General features: G+C 48.7%; 1 protein-coding gene across 3 annotated transcripts in view; it reads left to right on the top strand.

Moving 5' to 3' along the window:
• MORC2 (MORC family CW-type zinc finger 2) overlaps positions 1–18,714 on the top strand; it is a 95,755-nt gene that overhangs the window by 13,957 nt on the left and 63,084 nt on the right. For all 3 annotated transcript variants that reach the window (XM_065568250.1, XM_065568251.1, XM_065568252.1), the window contains one exon: positions 16,087–16,177. In XM_065568250.1, coding sequence (XP_065424322.1) covers positions 16,087–16,177 — 91 coding nt within the window. The remainder of the gene's footprint in view (positions 1–16,086; positions 16,178–18,714) is intronic.

Here is an 18,714-nt window from a genome sequence, read left to right as displayed (position 1 = left end):
TTTGCCAACTGACTTGGTGCTTGAGTGAAAGTGTTAGTTCAACCTCAGTCTGGGAAGGATAGATGCGATGCTTGTAGGAAGGGGGGAAGTGTTTTGAAGAATTGGATGGAACCATGTCTTTGCCCTTTGAGAGCATCTGCCATTTCAATTGATATGCAGCTCTTACTGACTCCACACTGCCAGAAAATGCCTCTTCCTATCTTCAGCAGGCCAGAAGAGTGTGATTCTTTGTGATGCAGACCTAATCACAGTGATCTGTGTCTTCATTGCCTCCAGGCTGGATGACCACAATGGGTTCTGCCAGTAATGAAGGCCACATAGGAGCCATGTGGAAGCTCTACCTCGTTCATTATGCAGCAGCAAACTTAGAATCATAGAATATCAGGGTTGGAAGGGACCTCAGGAGGTCATTTAGTCCAACCCCCTGCTCAAAGCAGGACCAATTCCAAATTAAATCATCCCAGCCAGGGCTTTGTCAAGCTTTAAAAACCCTCTAAGGAAGGAGATTCCACCACCTCCCCAGGTAACCCATTCCAGTGCTTCACCACTCTCCTAGTGAAAAAGTTTTTCCTAATATCCAACCTAAACCTCCCCCACTGCAACTTGAGACCATTACTCCTTGTTCTGCCATCAGGTACCACTGAGAACAGTCTAGATCCATCCTCTTTGGAACCCCCTTTCAGGTAGTTGAAAGCAGCTATCAAATCCCCCCTCATTCTTCTCTTCTGCAGACTAAACAATCCCAGTTCCCTCAGTCTCTCCTCATAACTCATGTGCTCCAGCCACCTAATCATTTTTGTTGCCTTCCGTTGGACTCTTTCCAATTTTTCCACATCCTCCTTGTAGTGTGGGGCCCAAAACTGGACACAGTACTCCAGGTGAGGCCTCACCAATGTCGAATAGATGGGAATGATCACGTCCCTCGATCTGCTGGCAATGCCCCTACTTATACAGGCCAAAATGCCGTTAGCCTTCTTGGCAACAAGGGCACACTGTTGACTCATATCCAGCTTCTCATCCACTGTAACCCCTAGGTCCTTTTCTGCAGAACTGCTGCCTAACCATTCGCTCCCTAGTCTGTAACAGTGCATGGGATTCTTCTGTCCTAAGTGCAGGATTCTGCACTTGTCCTTGTTGAATCGCATCAGGTTTCTTTTGGCCCAATCCTCTAATTTGTCTAGGTCCCTCTGTATCCTATCCCTACCCTCCAGCATATCTACCACTCCTCCCAATTTAGTGTCATCTGCAAACTTGCTGAGAGTGCAGTCCACGCCATCCTCCAGATCATTAATGAAGATTTTGAACAAAACCAGCCCCAGGACTGACCCTTGGGGCACTCCGCTTGAAACCGGCTGCCAACTAGACATGGAGCCGTTGATCACTACCCGTTGAGCCCGACAATCTAGCCAGCTTTCTATCCACCTTATAGTCCATTCATCCAGTCCATACTTCTTTAACTTGGTGGCAAGAATACTGTGGGAGACTGTATCAAAAGCTTTGCTAAAGTCAAGGAATAACACATCCACTGCTTTCCGCTCATCCACAGAGCCAGTTATCTCCTCGTAGAAGGCAATTGGGTTAGTCAGGCATGACTTGCCCTTGGTGAATCCATGCTGACTGTTCCTGATCACTTTCCTCTCCTCTAAGTGCTTCAGAATTGATTCCTTGAGGACCTGCTCCATGATTTTTCGAGGGGCTGAGGTGAGGCTGACTGGCCTGTAGTTCCCCGGATCCTCCTCCTTCTCTTTTTTAAAGATGGGCCCTACATTAGCCTTTTTCCAGTCATCCGGGACCTCCCCCGATCGCCATGAGTTTTCAAAGATAATGGCCAATGGCTCTGCAATCACATCCGCCAACTCCTTTAGCACCCTCGGATGCAGCACATCCATCCCCATGAACTTGTGCTCGTCCAGTTTTTCTAAATAGTCCCGAACCTCTTCTTTCTCCGCAGAGGCCTGGTCACCTCCTCCCCATGCTGTGCTGGCCAGTGCAGCAGTCTGGGAGCTGACCTTGTTCGAGAAGACAGAGGCAAAAAAAATCATTGAGTACATTAGCTTTTTCCACATCCTCGGTCACTAGGTTGCCTCCCTCATTCAGTAAGGGGCCCACACTTTCCTTGACTTTCTTCTTATTGCTAACATACTTGAAGAAACCCTTCTTGTTACTCTTAACATCTCTTGCTAGCTGCAACTCCAAGTGTGATTTGGCCTTCCTGATTTCACTCCTGCATGCCTGAGCAATATTTTTATACTCCCTGGTCATTTGTCCAATCTTCCACTTCTTGTAAGCTTCTTTTTTGCATTTAAGATCAGCAGGGATTTCACTGTGAAGCCAAGCTGGTCGCCTGCCATATTTACTGTTCTTTCTACACATCAGGCTGTTTTTTTCTTGCAACCTCAATAAGGATTCTTTAAAATACAGCCAGCTCTCCTGGACTCCTTTCCCCCTTGAACAGAACTGCTGAAAAGAACATGTTGCTGTGCATGCTGCACTGGCTCCCCATCCAATTCTGGATCTGCCTGAAGGTCTCAACTCTTATATTAGACTGTTTTAGGATCTAGCAACCTCAGAGATGATCTCTCTCTGACACCCGCTCACGGCAGATGTTGCAGCCAGCTGACTTCAGGATGAAACTTGCAAGGGCCAGTGGAAGGTCGTTTACCGGACTTTCCTACCACCAGAAATCAGACAGAGTCTTGTGTAAAACACTTCTCTGTACAAGCCTTCCCTCCAAAAAGGTGGTCTTAGAATGGCTTGGCAATGTTTGCCCTGTAGACAGACCAGAACAATCTCATTTAAACATGGAACTCAAATGAAGGAAGGATGGAACTTACGACGTGTGGGAACGAATGTTTGGTTTCCCTGGCTGTTCATGTAGTTCTTCAGTACAAAAGAGACTAGCATATTAGGGGGGAGGGGTAGCTCAATGGTTTGAGCATTGGTCTGCTAAACCCAGGGTTGTGAGTTCAGTCCTTGAGGGGGCCATTTAGGGATCTGGGGCAAAAAATCTGTCTGGATATTGGTCCTGCTTTGAGCAGGGGGTTGGACTAGATGACCTCCTGAGGTCCCTCCCAATCCTGAGATTCTAGGATTCTATGAAATACCTTCATAACTCTCCATACTTACGGCATTGCAGCCCAGATATACCCCATAGTATCCTCTAGTAGCTTCACGTACACGTTGAATATTAGGGGAACAGAACTGAACCCTGTGGTACTCTTGTTCTCAGCTTGAGCTCTGGCTTCAAGTGGCATTGTGGGAAAGCATTGGTCTTGGAAAACCATTCTTGAATCCAGTGAGCTTGCAGCATTGTAATATGTGGCAGATGTTTGGGGAATACTCGGCTAAGGCAGTGGCAGATGCATCAAAAAAGGCCCAGGAAATCTTTGCTTCCCTTTAAACAGACAAGAGAATACAGGACATTCCAAAAGAACAGTCTGTTCGTCTAGAGCCTGTTCTTTTCCAGGTACCATAGACAGTGTGGCAGTGGTTATTCCCAAGCAAGATGAAATAAACATAATAGGTGAGGTAGAGGTTAGGGGAGACTTCAAACCAGCTCCCTCCTCCAGAAAATATCAAACACCTAGTTTTGAGGCTCAGTGTCTAAGGCACCCAGCCACTTTGAGGAGAGACTCCTCTTTGTGGATGGGGGGGTGCAAATGACTTTGACAGAGCAAACTCAGAGAATGAAGCAATTACTCTCTAGAACTGGCATTCTATCTTAGAGCCGTGTTTAGTCTTTCCTTATGGCTACTAACGTCCAAGAGAGTCAAGGTATGCACAAGTTTGTTACCCATCCTTTTTAAATTGAGGCTATAGAAGGAGTTTTCCAAAAGAGGCTCTACTCTAGAAGTTTAGTGGCATCTGGATGGTGGTGGACCTTAAAGCCCAGAAGAGATACCTCCAGAGATAAAGGGCCAGTCTGCACTGAAAACTTATATCGACATTGCTATCTCTCTCAGGGATGTGAAAAATCGACATTCCTGTGAGATGTAACTATGCTGATTTAATCCCTGGTGTGGATAGTGCTAGGTCGATGGAAGAATTCATCTATCCACCTAGCTACTGCCTCTCAGGAGGGTGGATTAACTACAGTGACGGGAGAATCCCTCCCATCGCTGTAGTGTCTACAGTGACGTGCTATAGTGGTGCGGTTGCAGTGCTGCTGCTATGCCACTGTAGTGTGTTAAGTGTAGACATACCCTAAGATTCCATATGTAAACCCAGAATCCACTTCCCTTGCCATCTCTGAAGAAGGCATATTTACATATTCCAATCAGGGATACTTAAGATTTGCAGGGCTCCACCCACTAATGTAGCTCCCTCCCTTTAAGTCTGTTCAGAAATGTTCCAGTGTATTGATATCGGCCTGGACACAAAGTGGTGTATATATGTCTGTCCTTTCTCAGATAAATACTGATCTGTGCTCCTTTAAAAGAGAGACCCTTCAGGACACCCTTGTTACTGTTCATCTCTTGGTGCATCGTGGTATCTTAATTGACAGAGATGGTCAGCTAAGACCAGGTTCTTGCAAGAGCAGGCGAGCTCCGATCTAGTATTGACAGTGGAGACCACAGATGATAGCCTATGTGGCTGGGACCAAACTTCTAACAATACCTGTACCAGTACTTAGAAAGCCATGACACTGATTACAAAACACACCACAACAGCTGATCCACACATTAACTGATAAGCTCTTCTACACAAAGAAGCTCATTTCCTCATAGTTTGGGTAGGAAAGTTGCCTATTCTCGTATAGCCGCTATGTCAGGGGTTCTCAAACTGGGGGTCTTGACCCCTCAGGGGGTTTTGAGGTTATAACGGGGAGGGTTGTGAGCTGTCAGCTGCCAACCCCAAACCCTGCTTTGACTCCAGCATTTATAATAGTGTTAAGTTAAAAACACTTTTTTTATCTATATATTTATAAGGGGGTGGTGGGGTTGCACTCAGAGGCTTGCTATGTGACAGGGGTCATCAATACAAAAGTTTGAGAACCACTGCTCTATATGAAAGGTAATCTCAGTTGCCTGGCTAAGCAGACAGCAAATAGATCCTGTAGAGTGAAGCCTTCACCCATTCCTCTTGTCATCAAGAAAATTCAGAGACTCAAAGAGAGGGGCAGGAAGCTGTTTCATCCCCCCCACCTAAAAAAAAGTTGCTAAGAGACCCATATTTTTTGCTCATTTATAAGGTTTTAGAAGCAGCAGACGTGGGTGGTCGTATGTAAAATACCACCTTTACGTCTTTCTTCTCTTCCTGCTCATAAACTAGGGTTCTCCATAAGCTCAGGGGAGACCAGGTCTAGTCATTCTCATCTCATTATGGCTGAGAAAGCTGTAGTTCTGTGACCTAACAGACGAGGTCATGGAACAGCTAGTGTGCCTAATGTACAGAAAAGGTCCTCTGACTTATCTGAGCCGTCTGAGGACTGGATTTCAGGGGAAATGGTTACAGAAAAGAATATTCTGATTAATTTCCATTCTTCTCAAGGAATCATTCTACTAATAGACAATACTTCTCTACATGGCTTGAAATTTAAACACTGAGGCAGAAATAAGCAAACCTTAGACTAATGCATGCCTCTCAGCTGGCCTGAAAATTCCTCAATAGGCATATGTCCTGAGAATTTGTAGACCAGGTAAGATTTACTCCCATACAGTCACCCGGAAGGTTTAGAATCATTCATACATAAGCTGCTCACAGACCTCCATAATAAACTTATCAAACTGTTAGCTTTACCAAATGTCTATTCTGTCATCTAAGGTTATGTTCATGTCTTATATGTTGAGGCCTTATTCATAGAATGCTGATAGCATTGCACTTGCCACACCAAAGAAGCGGTACTTTAATTTTTGAATGGATCTGATTTTTATTCAAACATTAATTTGAAGGAAGGGTTTAGACTTCTAAATCCTTCATGATCACATGGCTATGGTGTTGTGTGTTGGAAGCATGTAAAACAGAGGGTTCCCTCTGAAAGCTAATTTGTTTATCCTTGATCTTATGATTCATGAAGTTGTATCCCCTTTCTGAAGAAATATGCAAATCTACAAGATGACTATATGGTCCTGGGTTGTACCTTTGCTACACTTGAAATTAGACACACAAGTATGTTCCAATTTGGTCTTTGGCAGGAAAGCGCTGGATGCCATAGCATCACAATGAATTCAAGCCTTTGTTGTGCATAGATTTTTTTTTTTTTCCCTATGCATAGATACCAATGTGCCTTAGAAATACCATGGATCAATGGGCAAATTCTGGCTCCAAACTAATACCTTCACTGTACAACTGCATTTCTGATTAAAGTCCCATGATTGGGATCAGTGGACCTGAATATGAAGAACGGGAAAACGTGTCTATCTGAAAATGTTCCTTTCTTCAGTAATTCAAGTCCACTAACTCAACCACTTGTTTTGTGGTTCTAGGTACTGGGATATTTGTTCAGTGGTTCTTTGCTCTGTGCCCGGTGGACAACAAACAACAACTAAGCTACAAATAATATGGCTAAAGTTATAGTATAAACAAGTTCCATCGTTACTGCTCACTCCAACTAGTTTGTGCTTCAATGGCAAGGCTATAGCACTCACCCTGTGATGTGTAGGTCTCTCTTTTCCCTCGGAGCTTCATGGACTCCAGAAGCCTATTGAGGATTAGTAGACAAAACAAGGAGCCTTGTTAGGTTTTGCAGATGTGATTCAAACACTCTATCTGTTTGTCTTGGCTAATGAGGACCAATCATGGTAGCTGGTCCCGAGAGGTACATCCACGAGCAACTCCTTTTAGAATACAGTGCAGTCAGAAAGCAATACAGCTATACCATTTATTCACCAAAAACTTATATGACAAGGAACATGAACATAAAGCTTAACTAAAGATATTTGTCATGCAGGCTGGAAACCTAATTTAAAAGGACAGGCAAAGAAACATACACATAGATGGGGTCTCTACTGCTACTACCACAATAAAGCCTCAGTCTGTTTTCTCTGGACACAGATTTAGCAATTTCAGGGTTCCTGGCAGGTTGTTAGGGGCAGGGAGATGAAGGCACTCTTTAGCCCCCTCTCCCAGAGGAGATGGATCGCTGCAGCTCTTAAAAGCTGCTCTGAAGTGTCCTCACCTATTTAGTTTGACTTGACACAAGATGGAATTTCCATGAGTAATTAGACCTATAGAGCCAGTCATATTGATCCCCCTGGCATTCCAATCTTCTTGTCTGAACTAAGGAATTTCACATTGTCTTTGAATTTGTAGATTCAGTTTCCCCCCAATAGATTCTTTGTGATAAGTGTTCTTCGAGTGATGGTCCCTATATGTATTCCAAACACGGGTGCACCTGTACGCTGGAGCCGGAAGATTTTTTCAGCAGTGTCGGTTGGCCCGCATGTGTGCTGTACATAGCCTCATGGTGCAGGCAAGGTTATATGAGACTGTGCGGGACGATGCTCCCTCTTACCGCTGCATGGTTGGAGTTGGAATCCTTGTTACTCCATACTTGCAGCTTGCCTGCAAGAATGCTTGTCCGTTGTACATAGTTAGTATTCTCTTTCTTTTTTATTATAATTAGTGTAGTTAGTCTTAACCTTCGCCCAGTCTGGGGCCAGGCTCTCCCCCTGCTTCTCCAGGGGACTATGTCCCACATTCCGGAGTTCAAGAACTGTGAGTCGTGCCCTCGCTCATTCTCCATGAGACATGAGTACCACTACTGCCTTTATTGCCTCGGGGAAGCTCATCTAGCTGCCCATTGCAAAATCTGCCACTCCTTTCTACTGTGCACCTGTGGGGCTCACCTATTCCGCCTCCATAATTTCCTCCTGGAAGAGGCTCCCTGGATGAATGCCTAGTCTGACCAGGAACTGTCAGTTCTGACAGTGCAACGCCCTTCACCAGTGTGAGCCCCCCCTAGCACTTCTTGCACCTCAGATCCAAAGGTGCAGCTGGTGCCGGAGAAGTCCCAGTGTGAGTCGCAAACGCTCTCATGGGCATCGTAGCAAGCCCCGTCACAGACAGTTGCCAAGCTCAGTGTTCCCTCCCCGAGCGGCGCCCGGTCGGGTGAGATACTATGTGCAGACACCACCTTAGTTTTCCTCATTCTGAGGGCAAAGCTAAAAAGAAGCGGGAGGTGGCAGTAACAGCATCGAATGCACTGGCTGGCCACCAGCACCATTCTCCGGCGTGCACAGTGCCAGTGCAACAGCTGTTTCTGCACTCCATACCGCGGATGCCACCATGCTGTGCTGATGATATTCGAGACATGCCCTGGATGCCTGGTGGCATTTATGCCCTCTTCCTGGTGGCACACATGGATCTGCCCTATCCATCTTTTCTGCTGCTCAGGGACTGGAACCCCTCTCTCCAGCAGACGCATTGTTCCTACTGGGGAATAGACCTTGACTGGCCCTTGGCTGCAGACTGTCCATACCAACAGCTTCCCCGATAGTGGGTGTCTCCTCCAACTCTGAAGTCCTCTCTGGGGAAAACTTGTCCTTCTTTCCTGTGTCCCAGCACAGCTCAGACTCCCAGGCATGGCTGGTGTATATGTCCGGGTATGCTCCCCTCCCCCCCGCTGACTCCTTGGTACTGCTACCCTTGGGTCCCACCATACCATGAGGACCCGACCTTTTGGCAGTATTGGCCATCCTGCGACCCTTATCACTGGCCTTATTCACCTCAGGCCACCCACCCTTCGGTCCGGGCCCCTGTGCCAGACCCAGACAGCTCAGACTCAGAAGTGGAACCAACAGTCCTTACTATCACCGCCTTCTTGCTGGATGATACCCTGATTTTCCCCCCCACCCTCTCACCACTTGACAATCATAAGTAGTACCAGGAGCTGCTGCAGAGGGTTGCTAGTGACTTGGGCATACCCCGGACGAGGTCCAGACCGCTACCACCACCAGTTGCTGGATATCTTCCAGTCCCAAGGACCGGCTTGCACTATGTTGCCCATCAATGATGCTGTCCTGCGGCCAGCGTGGACGGTCTGGCATATGCCTGCCTCCTGTGCCCCCATGGCCAAATGGGCAGATCACTAGTACTTTGTTCCCTCTAAGGAAACAGACTTTCTTTTCTCGCACTCACACCACCCACCCGCTTCCCTGGTGGTTCACATGGCGACCGAACGCTCGAGGCAGCATACACATGGCCAGCACACAGGGCAGCCAGACTTCTGGGCCGGAAGCTCTACTTTTCCGCAGTGTTGCAGTTTCGCATGGCCAATTACCAGGCTTTGCTAGCAAAGTATGACTTGAACAATTATGCCAAGCTAGCAGAGTTCCTGGATGACTTGCCATTGGACAAACGGCAAGGCTTCCAGGCTCTTGTGGAAGAAGGTCATCTAACTGACCAGATGAGCCACCAAGAGGTGGTCAGTGTCGCAGACCCATCCTGCTCCCTTGCGACCGGCGTAGTCATGCATAGGGAGTCGTGGCTGCCATCCTCTGGCTTCCAATGGGAGGTCAAGACCACCATTCAGGGCCTCCCCTTTGACGAAGACAAGCTGGTCTCATCAGTCTTTGCCAAGTCCCTTCACTCCTTGAAGGACTCGAGGGTGATGCTTTGGTCTCTAGGCATTTACATCCCAACACCCCGGTGGAGACAGCAACGACAACCCTCCCAGCCCTGGTCCTGTGTGCCATACCAGACCGCTGTCTCCACTGTGAGGATGACCCACCTTGATGACACTGATCTCAATGGCCCTGGGCCTCGGCCCCTGCCACAGCCACCTCTTCCTCCTCACCTCATCAACCACCCAAAGCCCAGTTTTGATGCACAAGTTGAGAGCTGAGAGTCCCCTGCATCACCATCCTCGTCCTCCCCTCTCCCCAGTCACCTTTGGGGCTGTCTTTCCTCTTTTGCCCACAACAGGGGCAAGATCACCATGGACCGTTGGGTGCTGGGGATCGTATGGCACGGTTACTTTATCAAGTTTCTCATCTCCCCACTCCTCTGGACTCCCATGGGGGATAGCTCCCACCATGCCCTCCTACAAAACGAAGCGGATGCCCTGCTCACTAAAGGCGCGATAGAACCGGTGCTCGACCCCTTCATCGGCTAGGATTTCTACTCTCCATATTTCTCATCCCGAAGAAGGGCGGAGGGCTCTGCCCTATACTTGATGTCCGCATTCTCAACACCATCAGCTGCAAGACCAATTTCTATATGGTCATGCTCGCCTTGATTATTCCCTCCCTTCTGTGGGGAGTCTGGTTCACAGCTCTCAACATGAAAGATGCATACTTTCATATCGACATCCACCTGGCCCACCACAAGTTTCTTCGCTTCTGTGTGGGCATGTAGTGAGGGGGCCTGGCTCCCGACGGCCCCTGAGAAAGAGGAGCCAGAACAGGCACCCAAGTGGGCGGAGCCACCGCCACCTGTTCCCGCCCCCCGGAAGTTAAGGGGCGGGACAGGAAGTATAAAAGCCAGGCCCCAGCTCTCAGTTGGAGCCCAGCGGCCGGAGAGGCCAGACGTGCCGGTGCGAGCTCCGGCTAGACCGAGCCTTCCCAGAGCCAGGTACCCGGACGCCGGCCGACCGGACCTCCCCAGAGCCAGGTACCCCGACGCGGATTGGCCGAGCCTTCCCCGAGCAAGGTACCCCGAAGTGGAGTGGCCGAGCCTGCCCCGGGCACGGTACCTCGAGGGGGAGCCCGAGCGCCCCCCTGACCCGAGACCGGAGGAGCAGCCCGACCCAGACGACCCTCTGCGAGCTGAGGAACCCATGGTGTGGGACCCCGCTGCCGAGCCCAGCGATGAGCAGGTACCAATGGAGGGGGAAATGGAAAGTAGCCCGGGGGTAGCTGACCCCAGTCTGGCTACAGCAGAGGAGCCAATGTCGGTGTGTTGCGGTCAGGACCCCACCGACACAGCGGCAGACTGACTGCCGCTCTTAGGGCCCCGGGCTGGGACACAGTGGAGTGGGTGGGCCTGTGTCCCCCCTGCCACCCCACTTACGGGTGGCAGCTTCCCCCTCCAGCCAGCGTTCCGGCATCGCAAGTGAACTATTGTTTGCTGCCCCGCCCTGACTAAGGGCCTGGGCCTACTGAATCTGTGAGTGCTCAGCTCCTGACGCCAGGTCCTGAGCCCTGGACTATTGTTTGTTGCCCCGCCCTGACCAAGGGCCTGGGCTCACTGACTCTGTTGGTGCTCAGCTCCTGATCCACGGACCTGAGTCCCCTGAACTATTGTTTGTTGCCCCGCCCTGACTAAGGGCTTGGGACGTCCTGAGTTTGCCAGTGCTCAGCTCCTAACACAAGGCCCTGAGCCCCTGAACTTTTGTTTGTTGCCCCGCCCGGACTAAGGGCCTGGGCTTATTAACTTTGTTACTGCTCAGCCTGAAGGAAGGTTCTGAGCCCCCCGGGACTATTGTGTGCTGCCCCGCCCTGATTGCGGGCCGGGCATTAACTCCTGACTGTTACTGCTCAGCCTAAAGGAAGGTTCTGAGCCCCTGGACTATGGTGTGCCGCCCCGCCCTGATTGAGGGCCGGGCCTTAGCTACTAACTGTGTGAGTGCTCAGCCTTCAGGAAGGTTCTGAGCCCCCCTGAACCCTTGTGTGTTGCCCGCCCTGAGCTAGCGCGTGGGCTTAACTGACTTTGTAATTCTCAGCTCCGGCAGTGAGAACCGGAGCCCGGACCAGGGTTGCTGCCTAGCCCTGACGGAGGGCGGTAGCCCCTTGCAGAGACCGATCCAGGCCGAGTAGTGAGGGGGCCTGGCTCCCGACGGCCCCTGAGAGGGCCCAACCCCCACACCGGACCTTTACAGGGCACTAACCACTACCAGTTCAGGATCCTTCCCTTCGACATTGTGACAACCCCCATAGTCTTCACGAAAGTGTTTGCAGTAGTGGCAGCACATCTCCGGCATCTGGGATACTCCATGCTCCTGTATTTGGACAACTGGCTTCTCTTCATGCCTTCCTGCACCAAGCTAACATCTGCCATTCACAGTCTTCACTCTCTCCTCGCCACTCTGTGTCTGCATCAATGAAATCAGTGCTCATCCTGACACACAATCCACTTCCTTGGTGCCCACCTCCATTCCATGGCTGCTCGGGCCTTTCTCCTGGGAGACTGCTTCACCACCTTGATGGCTGTAGTGGTGGACCTTCACCGCAACCCCCGCACCACAGTGCACCTACGTAACGCTGTATACTCAATTACATGTGTGCTGTCCTACAGCTGTGGCTCCTGTCAGTTGCCTGGCCCCATGCCACCCACTTCGATGACACACTGCTTGTTCTGTGCTCGCTTTGGGCCTCCCTGCTCTGGTGGATCAACTCTCCAAGGTGCTCTTCAGCACCCCTTTCGCCACACCTGTCCCAACTGTTACCTTGACCACAGATGTCTCCCTCACTGGTTGGGGCGTTCATCTGAGTGAGCACGTTGCTCAGGGGTTTTGAACTCAGCACGAGGCCCACCAGTACATCAATGTCTTCCAGCTCCGAGCAGTCCGCTTGGTTTGCCGCATGTTCCTGCTGCTCATCTGTGCCAGTTCAAATTCTCTCTGACAATACTACAGTGGTGGCTTACATAAACAGGCATGAGAGCACCAAGCCTCTGTCTCTTTGTACAGAATCCATCCACCTCTGGAACTGGTGCATCTGCCATCATGTCACGCAGCACGCAGTATATCTCCAGGGCACGCAGAACTCCATGGCCAATGTGCTCAGCTGGCACTGATACCTCAATCACAAGTGGCAACTCCACAACCCCACTCTCCATTCGCTCTCCATGCCTGGGATACCCCTTGCCAGGATCTTTTTGCCATATGTGACAACCACAAGTTCCCCCTCTACTGTTGCTGGGGGGCCATGGAACCCAGCTCCCAAGGTGGTGCTCTCCTCCTGCCTTGGGATGGCAAACTCCCCTATGCCTCCCGCCCCATTTCCCACCTTCCCGAGGTGCTACAGAAAGTCTGCTAGGACACAAGCCACAATACTGCTGATCGCTCCATTCTGGCCTGGTCAGTTGTGGTTTCCCGACCTCCTCCGGCTTTCTGCCCATCCCCCCCATCCCACCTCTGCCTGATCCTGGATCTCACGGACCGGGGCACTGTTCACCACCCCAGTCCTGGCCCTCTTCGTCTCATAGCCTGGTTTTTGGATGGGGCTTGTGCATAGATAATACCTGCTTGGCACCAGTGTGCCTCATCCTTACCCACAGCAGGCAGGCCTCCACCAGAGCATGTTATACAGTGAAATGGGTCTGTTTCATCTTCTGAGCTCGGCGCCATAAACTTTCCCTGGACGCTGTCTCCATCCCTACTGTCCTGGCCTACCCCCTTGAACCTAAGACCTCAGGCCTTTCCCTTAGTTCTGTCCTGGTCCACCTGGCAGCGCTCAGTATCTTCTCCCCCCCCACACTCCCCGTGGATGGATGCTCAATTTTTAACCATCACACCACTACACGCTTCCTGAAGGGGCTGCTGAACACCTTCCCACTGGTGATCATGCCTGAATCCTCCTGGGACCTCAACCTTGTCCTTTCCACCTCACTAGACACCCCCTCCCTCTCCCGCACTTTGAGTTCCTGGCCATGTGCTCCCTTTCCCACTTCTCCATAAGGGTCATTTTTCTCATGGCTATCACTTCTGCTCAGTGGATCAGCGAATTGGCCGCCATGATGGCCGACACACTATATACAGTCTTCCATAAGGACAAGGTCTCCTTATGCCTTCACCCCAAATTTCTCCCGAAGGTGGTTTCAGACTTCCACATCAACCAGTCAATTTACCTCCCGGTCTTACATTCTAAGCCACATGCCAATCTGGAAGACAGAACCTGCACTCACTTGATGTTCGTCGCACCCTCACCTTCTACCTTGACAGGACCCGTGACTTCCGTGCTTCTCCACACCTTTGCAGACAGATCCCGAGGTCAGGCCCTCTCCTCCCAATGTGTTTCGAAGTGGGTCTTGGCCTGCATCTGTGCATGCTACGAGCTCCCTAATGCCATGTCGCCCGGCTGGATTATGGCACACTCGACACAGGCATAGGCAGTCACTTCCTCCTCCTTGGCAGATGTATCCTGGCATAACATCTGCTGGGCAGTGACATGGCGTCTTGTCCATACCTTCATGGCCCGCTATGCTATAGCCCAGGGGGCAGTAGTCGATGCAGCCATGGGTTGTGGTGTCCTTCGGACTGTGATACCTCTTGCATCCTCGCAACCTTCTCTGCACTAATCACTGCTTGGTACTCACCTGCGTTTGGAATACATATAGAGACCGTCACTCGGAAAAGAAGAGGAGGAGGTTACTTATCTGTAACTGAAGGTTCTTCAAGATGTATTTGTATTCCAATACTCACCCTCCTTCCCCTCTGTTGTGGTCCACGTTGCTCGGTGGTGAGAGGGTGACAGCGATGGGGTGTTGTCCCACACAGCCTCATATAACCTCGCCTGTGGCACAAGGCTACGTACAGCGCACGTGTGGGCCAATGGATACTGATATAAAAATCTTCTGTCTCTGGTGTATGGCACACATGCACATTCATGTTTGGAATACAAATAAGGACCACACATCTCGAAAAATCTCCTGTTACAGGTAAGTAACCACCTCTTATCTCACTAAGGGTATGTGTACACTACCCGCCGGATCGGCAGGCAGCGATCAATCCAGCGGGGATCGATTTATTGCGTCGACGCGATAAATCAACCCCTGAGCCCTCTCCCGTCAACTCCTGTTCTCCTGCGCCATGAGAGGCGCAGGCAGAGTAGATGGGGGAGTGGCAGCAGTCGACTCACTGCGGTGAAGACACCACAGTAAGTCGATCTAAGTACGTCGACTTCAGCTATGTTATTCACGTAGCTCAAGTTGCGTAACTTAAATCGATTTTTTTTCCCCCCACCAGGGCTAAAGAATTTATTGGGATTGTTATCTCAAAAGAATCATTTGCTGAGCCATTATCCCTTAGATTTACAGAAGCTTAACACTTCACTTGCAGTTTCAAATACTGGCTTCCCATCTCGCATATAATGGAAGACCTGAATTAATGTGGTGGAAGGCAAATAAAAAAATAGTCTCCAAACCCTACAACCTCAGAATAGCCATATTCTCTGTTATCACATCACATCCTTTCCATTGTGATTGCACCATGTGTCCAATGCTAATAAAGAGTATTAAATCTTACAATTGTGTTTACATATTGGAAAGATACTGCTTTAATACCATGCTCTAGAAACCTGCCAGTGAATTTACAGTTGTTTTATCAGCATACCGCTGGTTGGTTAGTACTATTTTGTTAAAATGATGATCATTGCTTCATGGAAGAAGGACTTGGAATTGGGTGCATGGACTTATGTGCAGTATTATGCTTTTGTATTTTACAAAATTTTGATATTATTGAATAATGTTGCAGCAGAATCTGTGCTGTAGTTATCCTGCTGGGTACTTTTAACCTGAAGGTATTTGGAATTGTTTTGGACCTAAGAGCAGAAGAAGGATTTCCCTATTTTGTGAGAGAGGATCAGTATCTTTGTAGAATTCTGAAGGGTCCAGGGTGTAGTCTATGCTAGAAAAGGTTTGCTGGTATAACTATATGAGCAAACCATTCTAAAGTAAATGCAGCTTCAACTAGCAAAATAGTTTATACCGTTGCCCCGAATGAAGTAAGCGTTACTCGCAAAGGTACTTTTTGCCATTATGATTGCATCTATATTATTCCTTTTGCTGGTATAAAAATATCTTTTCAAAAAAATCACACCCATAACCAACCTTTTTTCTGGCCTTCATTGTTTGGACTGTGTAATGTAATCTGCCACTGTGTAATGTCATCACGATAATCTTGTAAAAAACGTGTGTGTGTGTGTGTATACACACCTCTACCCCATATAACGTGACCCAATATAACATGAATTCGGATATAACGCGGTAAAGCAGTGCTCCGGGGGGCGGGGCTGTGCATTCCGGCAGATCAAAGCAAGTTCGATATAACGTTTCACCTATAACGCGGTAAGATTTTTTGGCTCCCAAGGACAGCGTTATATTGGAGTAGAGGGGTGTGTGTGTGTGTGTGTGTGTGTATAGATATATTAAAAAATATTTTTTACATACTTCATAAGTAGATCTCACTTTTTCTGTCTGTCATTCCAGGTGATGCCGCAAGTGTGATTCAGTTTGGTAAATCATCCAAACGATCACCAGAATCGACTCAAATTGGGCAGTATGGGAACGGCTTGAAATCGTAGGTATAACAGAAGCCAGCCTTCTGAGATCTTGGGGTTTGGCTGATAGCGGGCCAGCAAATGTTGAGCTTTATATACTTCTATAAAAAGGAAACCCTTAAAGTCACATTTAAAAAGCTACCAACCTTTAAGGGAGTTATGGGTGGCTTTACTTGTTAGCTTTGGATACACTTTGTGTACGTCTGTCTGTCTTTCCTTGTAACTCTTCCTCAGGCAATGAAGCTGGTCCTAGTCCTATGACATCACAATAACTTACACTCCATGCCAATATCATAATGATACTGAGACTAGAGGCTTGAATGACCATTTGCAAATAGGAGGCTACGGTGACCTCTAAAGGTGAATCCTGTAGATACAACGTGGCTACCAGTACTGGATTCCTAAAGAATCTTTTGGGATGATTGTGAATCTTTATTGGGAATGAAGTTCCGATTTGCTCAGAATTTGCTCTTTTGGTTTGGGGCACATACTACTCCTGGGAGAATTCTGTGCCAAAAAATTAAAACTTCTGCATATTTTAGTTGTTTAAATAACACAGTATAATAAAGCCAGTTTCAATTATTTTGGTCATTTATTTCAAAATATCTGTCAACAAATATGTCTAATAATACAGACCAAAAAAAAATGTTGGAAAATTTTTTTTTACAAATAATATTAATACAGAACTTTGAGTAATTCATTTAAATTACAATACGGAACTGTATTTCCTGCACTTGTCAGAAGCAGTTTAAAGACTTGGGGGTATCAGGGGTAATAGGAGTTGAGGGAGAGAGTAGGAGCCTGGGAGTGAAGCTGGAGAGTATTGGGTGTGGTTGGGAGAAGGTGTTGTTTTTTGGGGGGGATGAGGGGGAAAGGATTGTTAGAGAGTTGGGAAGCCTCCCCCATGCAGACCCTGGCTAAGCTCTAGCCTTTCCCATTCAGTCAGACGCATCTGCCCCTGTCCCCGCACCCCCCTATCCCCATGGGTCTCTGCAGCCTCCTCCCCCATCCCCAAGTGTTCCTGCAGCCTCCCTCCCCAGGCTCAACACGGTCACCCCACAAGCTCCTGAGCCCATGCTGCACTAGCCCACTAGTCCTCCACACTAGCCATTCTGAACCCCAGTCTGTGACACCTCCCCCCAACAGCCTTGTTGTACTCTGTCGTAACCTGGCTCCGCGGGCAGGGTGCTGTGATGAACTTCTACTCCTGGGGGAAGTCTGCAGCACTGGGCACTCATAGAAATTTTTTTCCCCACAGAAAATACATTCTGCCCCAGAAGTGCTGCAGTTCTGCCTTTTGCACACTAGAAGCCGCTGTGGCGCCAGAACAGCTGGCTGTGTCCATGTGGCTGGTTGTTCTGGCGATACAGCGGCCTCTGGTGGGCAAAAGGCGGAACTGCAGCATTTCTTGGGCAGAATATATTTTATGCAAGGAAAAAACAAAATTATGCGGGACAGATGAAATTCCCCCAGGAGTAACATACCAAAATGAAAGCTTATTTTGGGGGCACCAAGACTTTAAAAGTGACTATTGGGTGTCTCAATTGTAGGTGTCAGCTGAGTATCTAAAATCACAAATCGCCTCTGAAAAGCGTGGCCTGGACCACTAATTTTTCCACTTTTTTCCTCTTTTAAAGTCTGTGAATTTGGACAATTGGACAGGGGGAAATGTTCGACACAGAATTTAGATTAATGGGTTTCTGTATTACAGTAGTTCCTAGAGGCCCCAACCAGGATCAGAATCCCATTGTGTTAGGCCTGGTCCACAGTAACCCCCCATTTCGAACTAAGGTACGCAAATTCAGCTACATTAATAACGTAGCTGAATTCAAAGTACCTTAGTTCGAACTTACCGCGGGTCCAGACGCGGCAGGCAGGCTCCCCCGTCGATGCTGCGTACTCCTCTCGCCGAGCTGGAGTACCGGTGTCGACGGCGAGCACTTCCGGGATCGATTTATCGCGTCTAGACAAGACGCGATAAATCGATCCCAGAAGATGGATTGCTTACCGCCGGACCCGGAGGTAAGTGTAGACCTACCCCAAGACACTGTACAAACAAAAGCCGACAGTCCATGCCCTGAAGAGCTCACAGTCTAAATAAACAAGATGGACAAAGGGTGGGGAGTGCACAAAAAGAAGCGACTCACCCAGGGTTATGCAGCAGGTCATTGGCAGAACTGGGTATAAAAGCCAGGTGTCTTGAGTCCGGTCCAGTGCAACATCTGCTGGACCACGCTGCTTCTCATTTGAACAGTTTTCTAATGCAAAGACAAGTGATAGAAATTCTAGTTTTCTTCAAGTGATGGTCCCTATGTGTATAACACATATGGGTACACAAGTGCACCATGCGTCAGAGTCCAGAGATTTTTAGTAAAAAGTGTCCATTGGTTCACACATGTGCAGTTACTCTCCTCGTGTTCTGAACCAAGAGTGCAATGGGCAGTGTGGACCAACCCTGCTCCAGTTCCTTTTTACTATCACGTGGCCTGAGTCAGAATCTTCTGGGTCTACAGCTGCTTCTATCATTTTCTTTAATCTGTAATTATATATTCTAAAT

The sequence above is a fragment of the Chrysemys picta genome, chromosome 15 (assembly GCF_011386835.1).
Source record: "Chrysemys picta bellii isolate R12L10 chromosome 15, ASM1138683v2, whole genome shotgun sequence".
Lineage (NCBI taxonomy): Eukaryota > Metazoa > Chordata > Testudines > Emydidae > Chrysemys > Chrysemys picta.
This window is presented reverse-complemented; position numbering and strand designations above follow the sequence as displayed.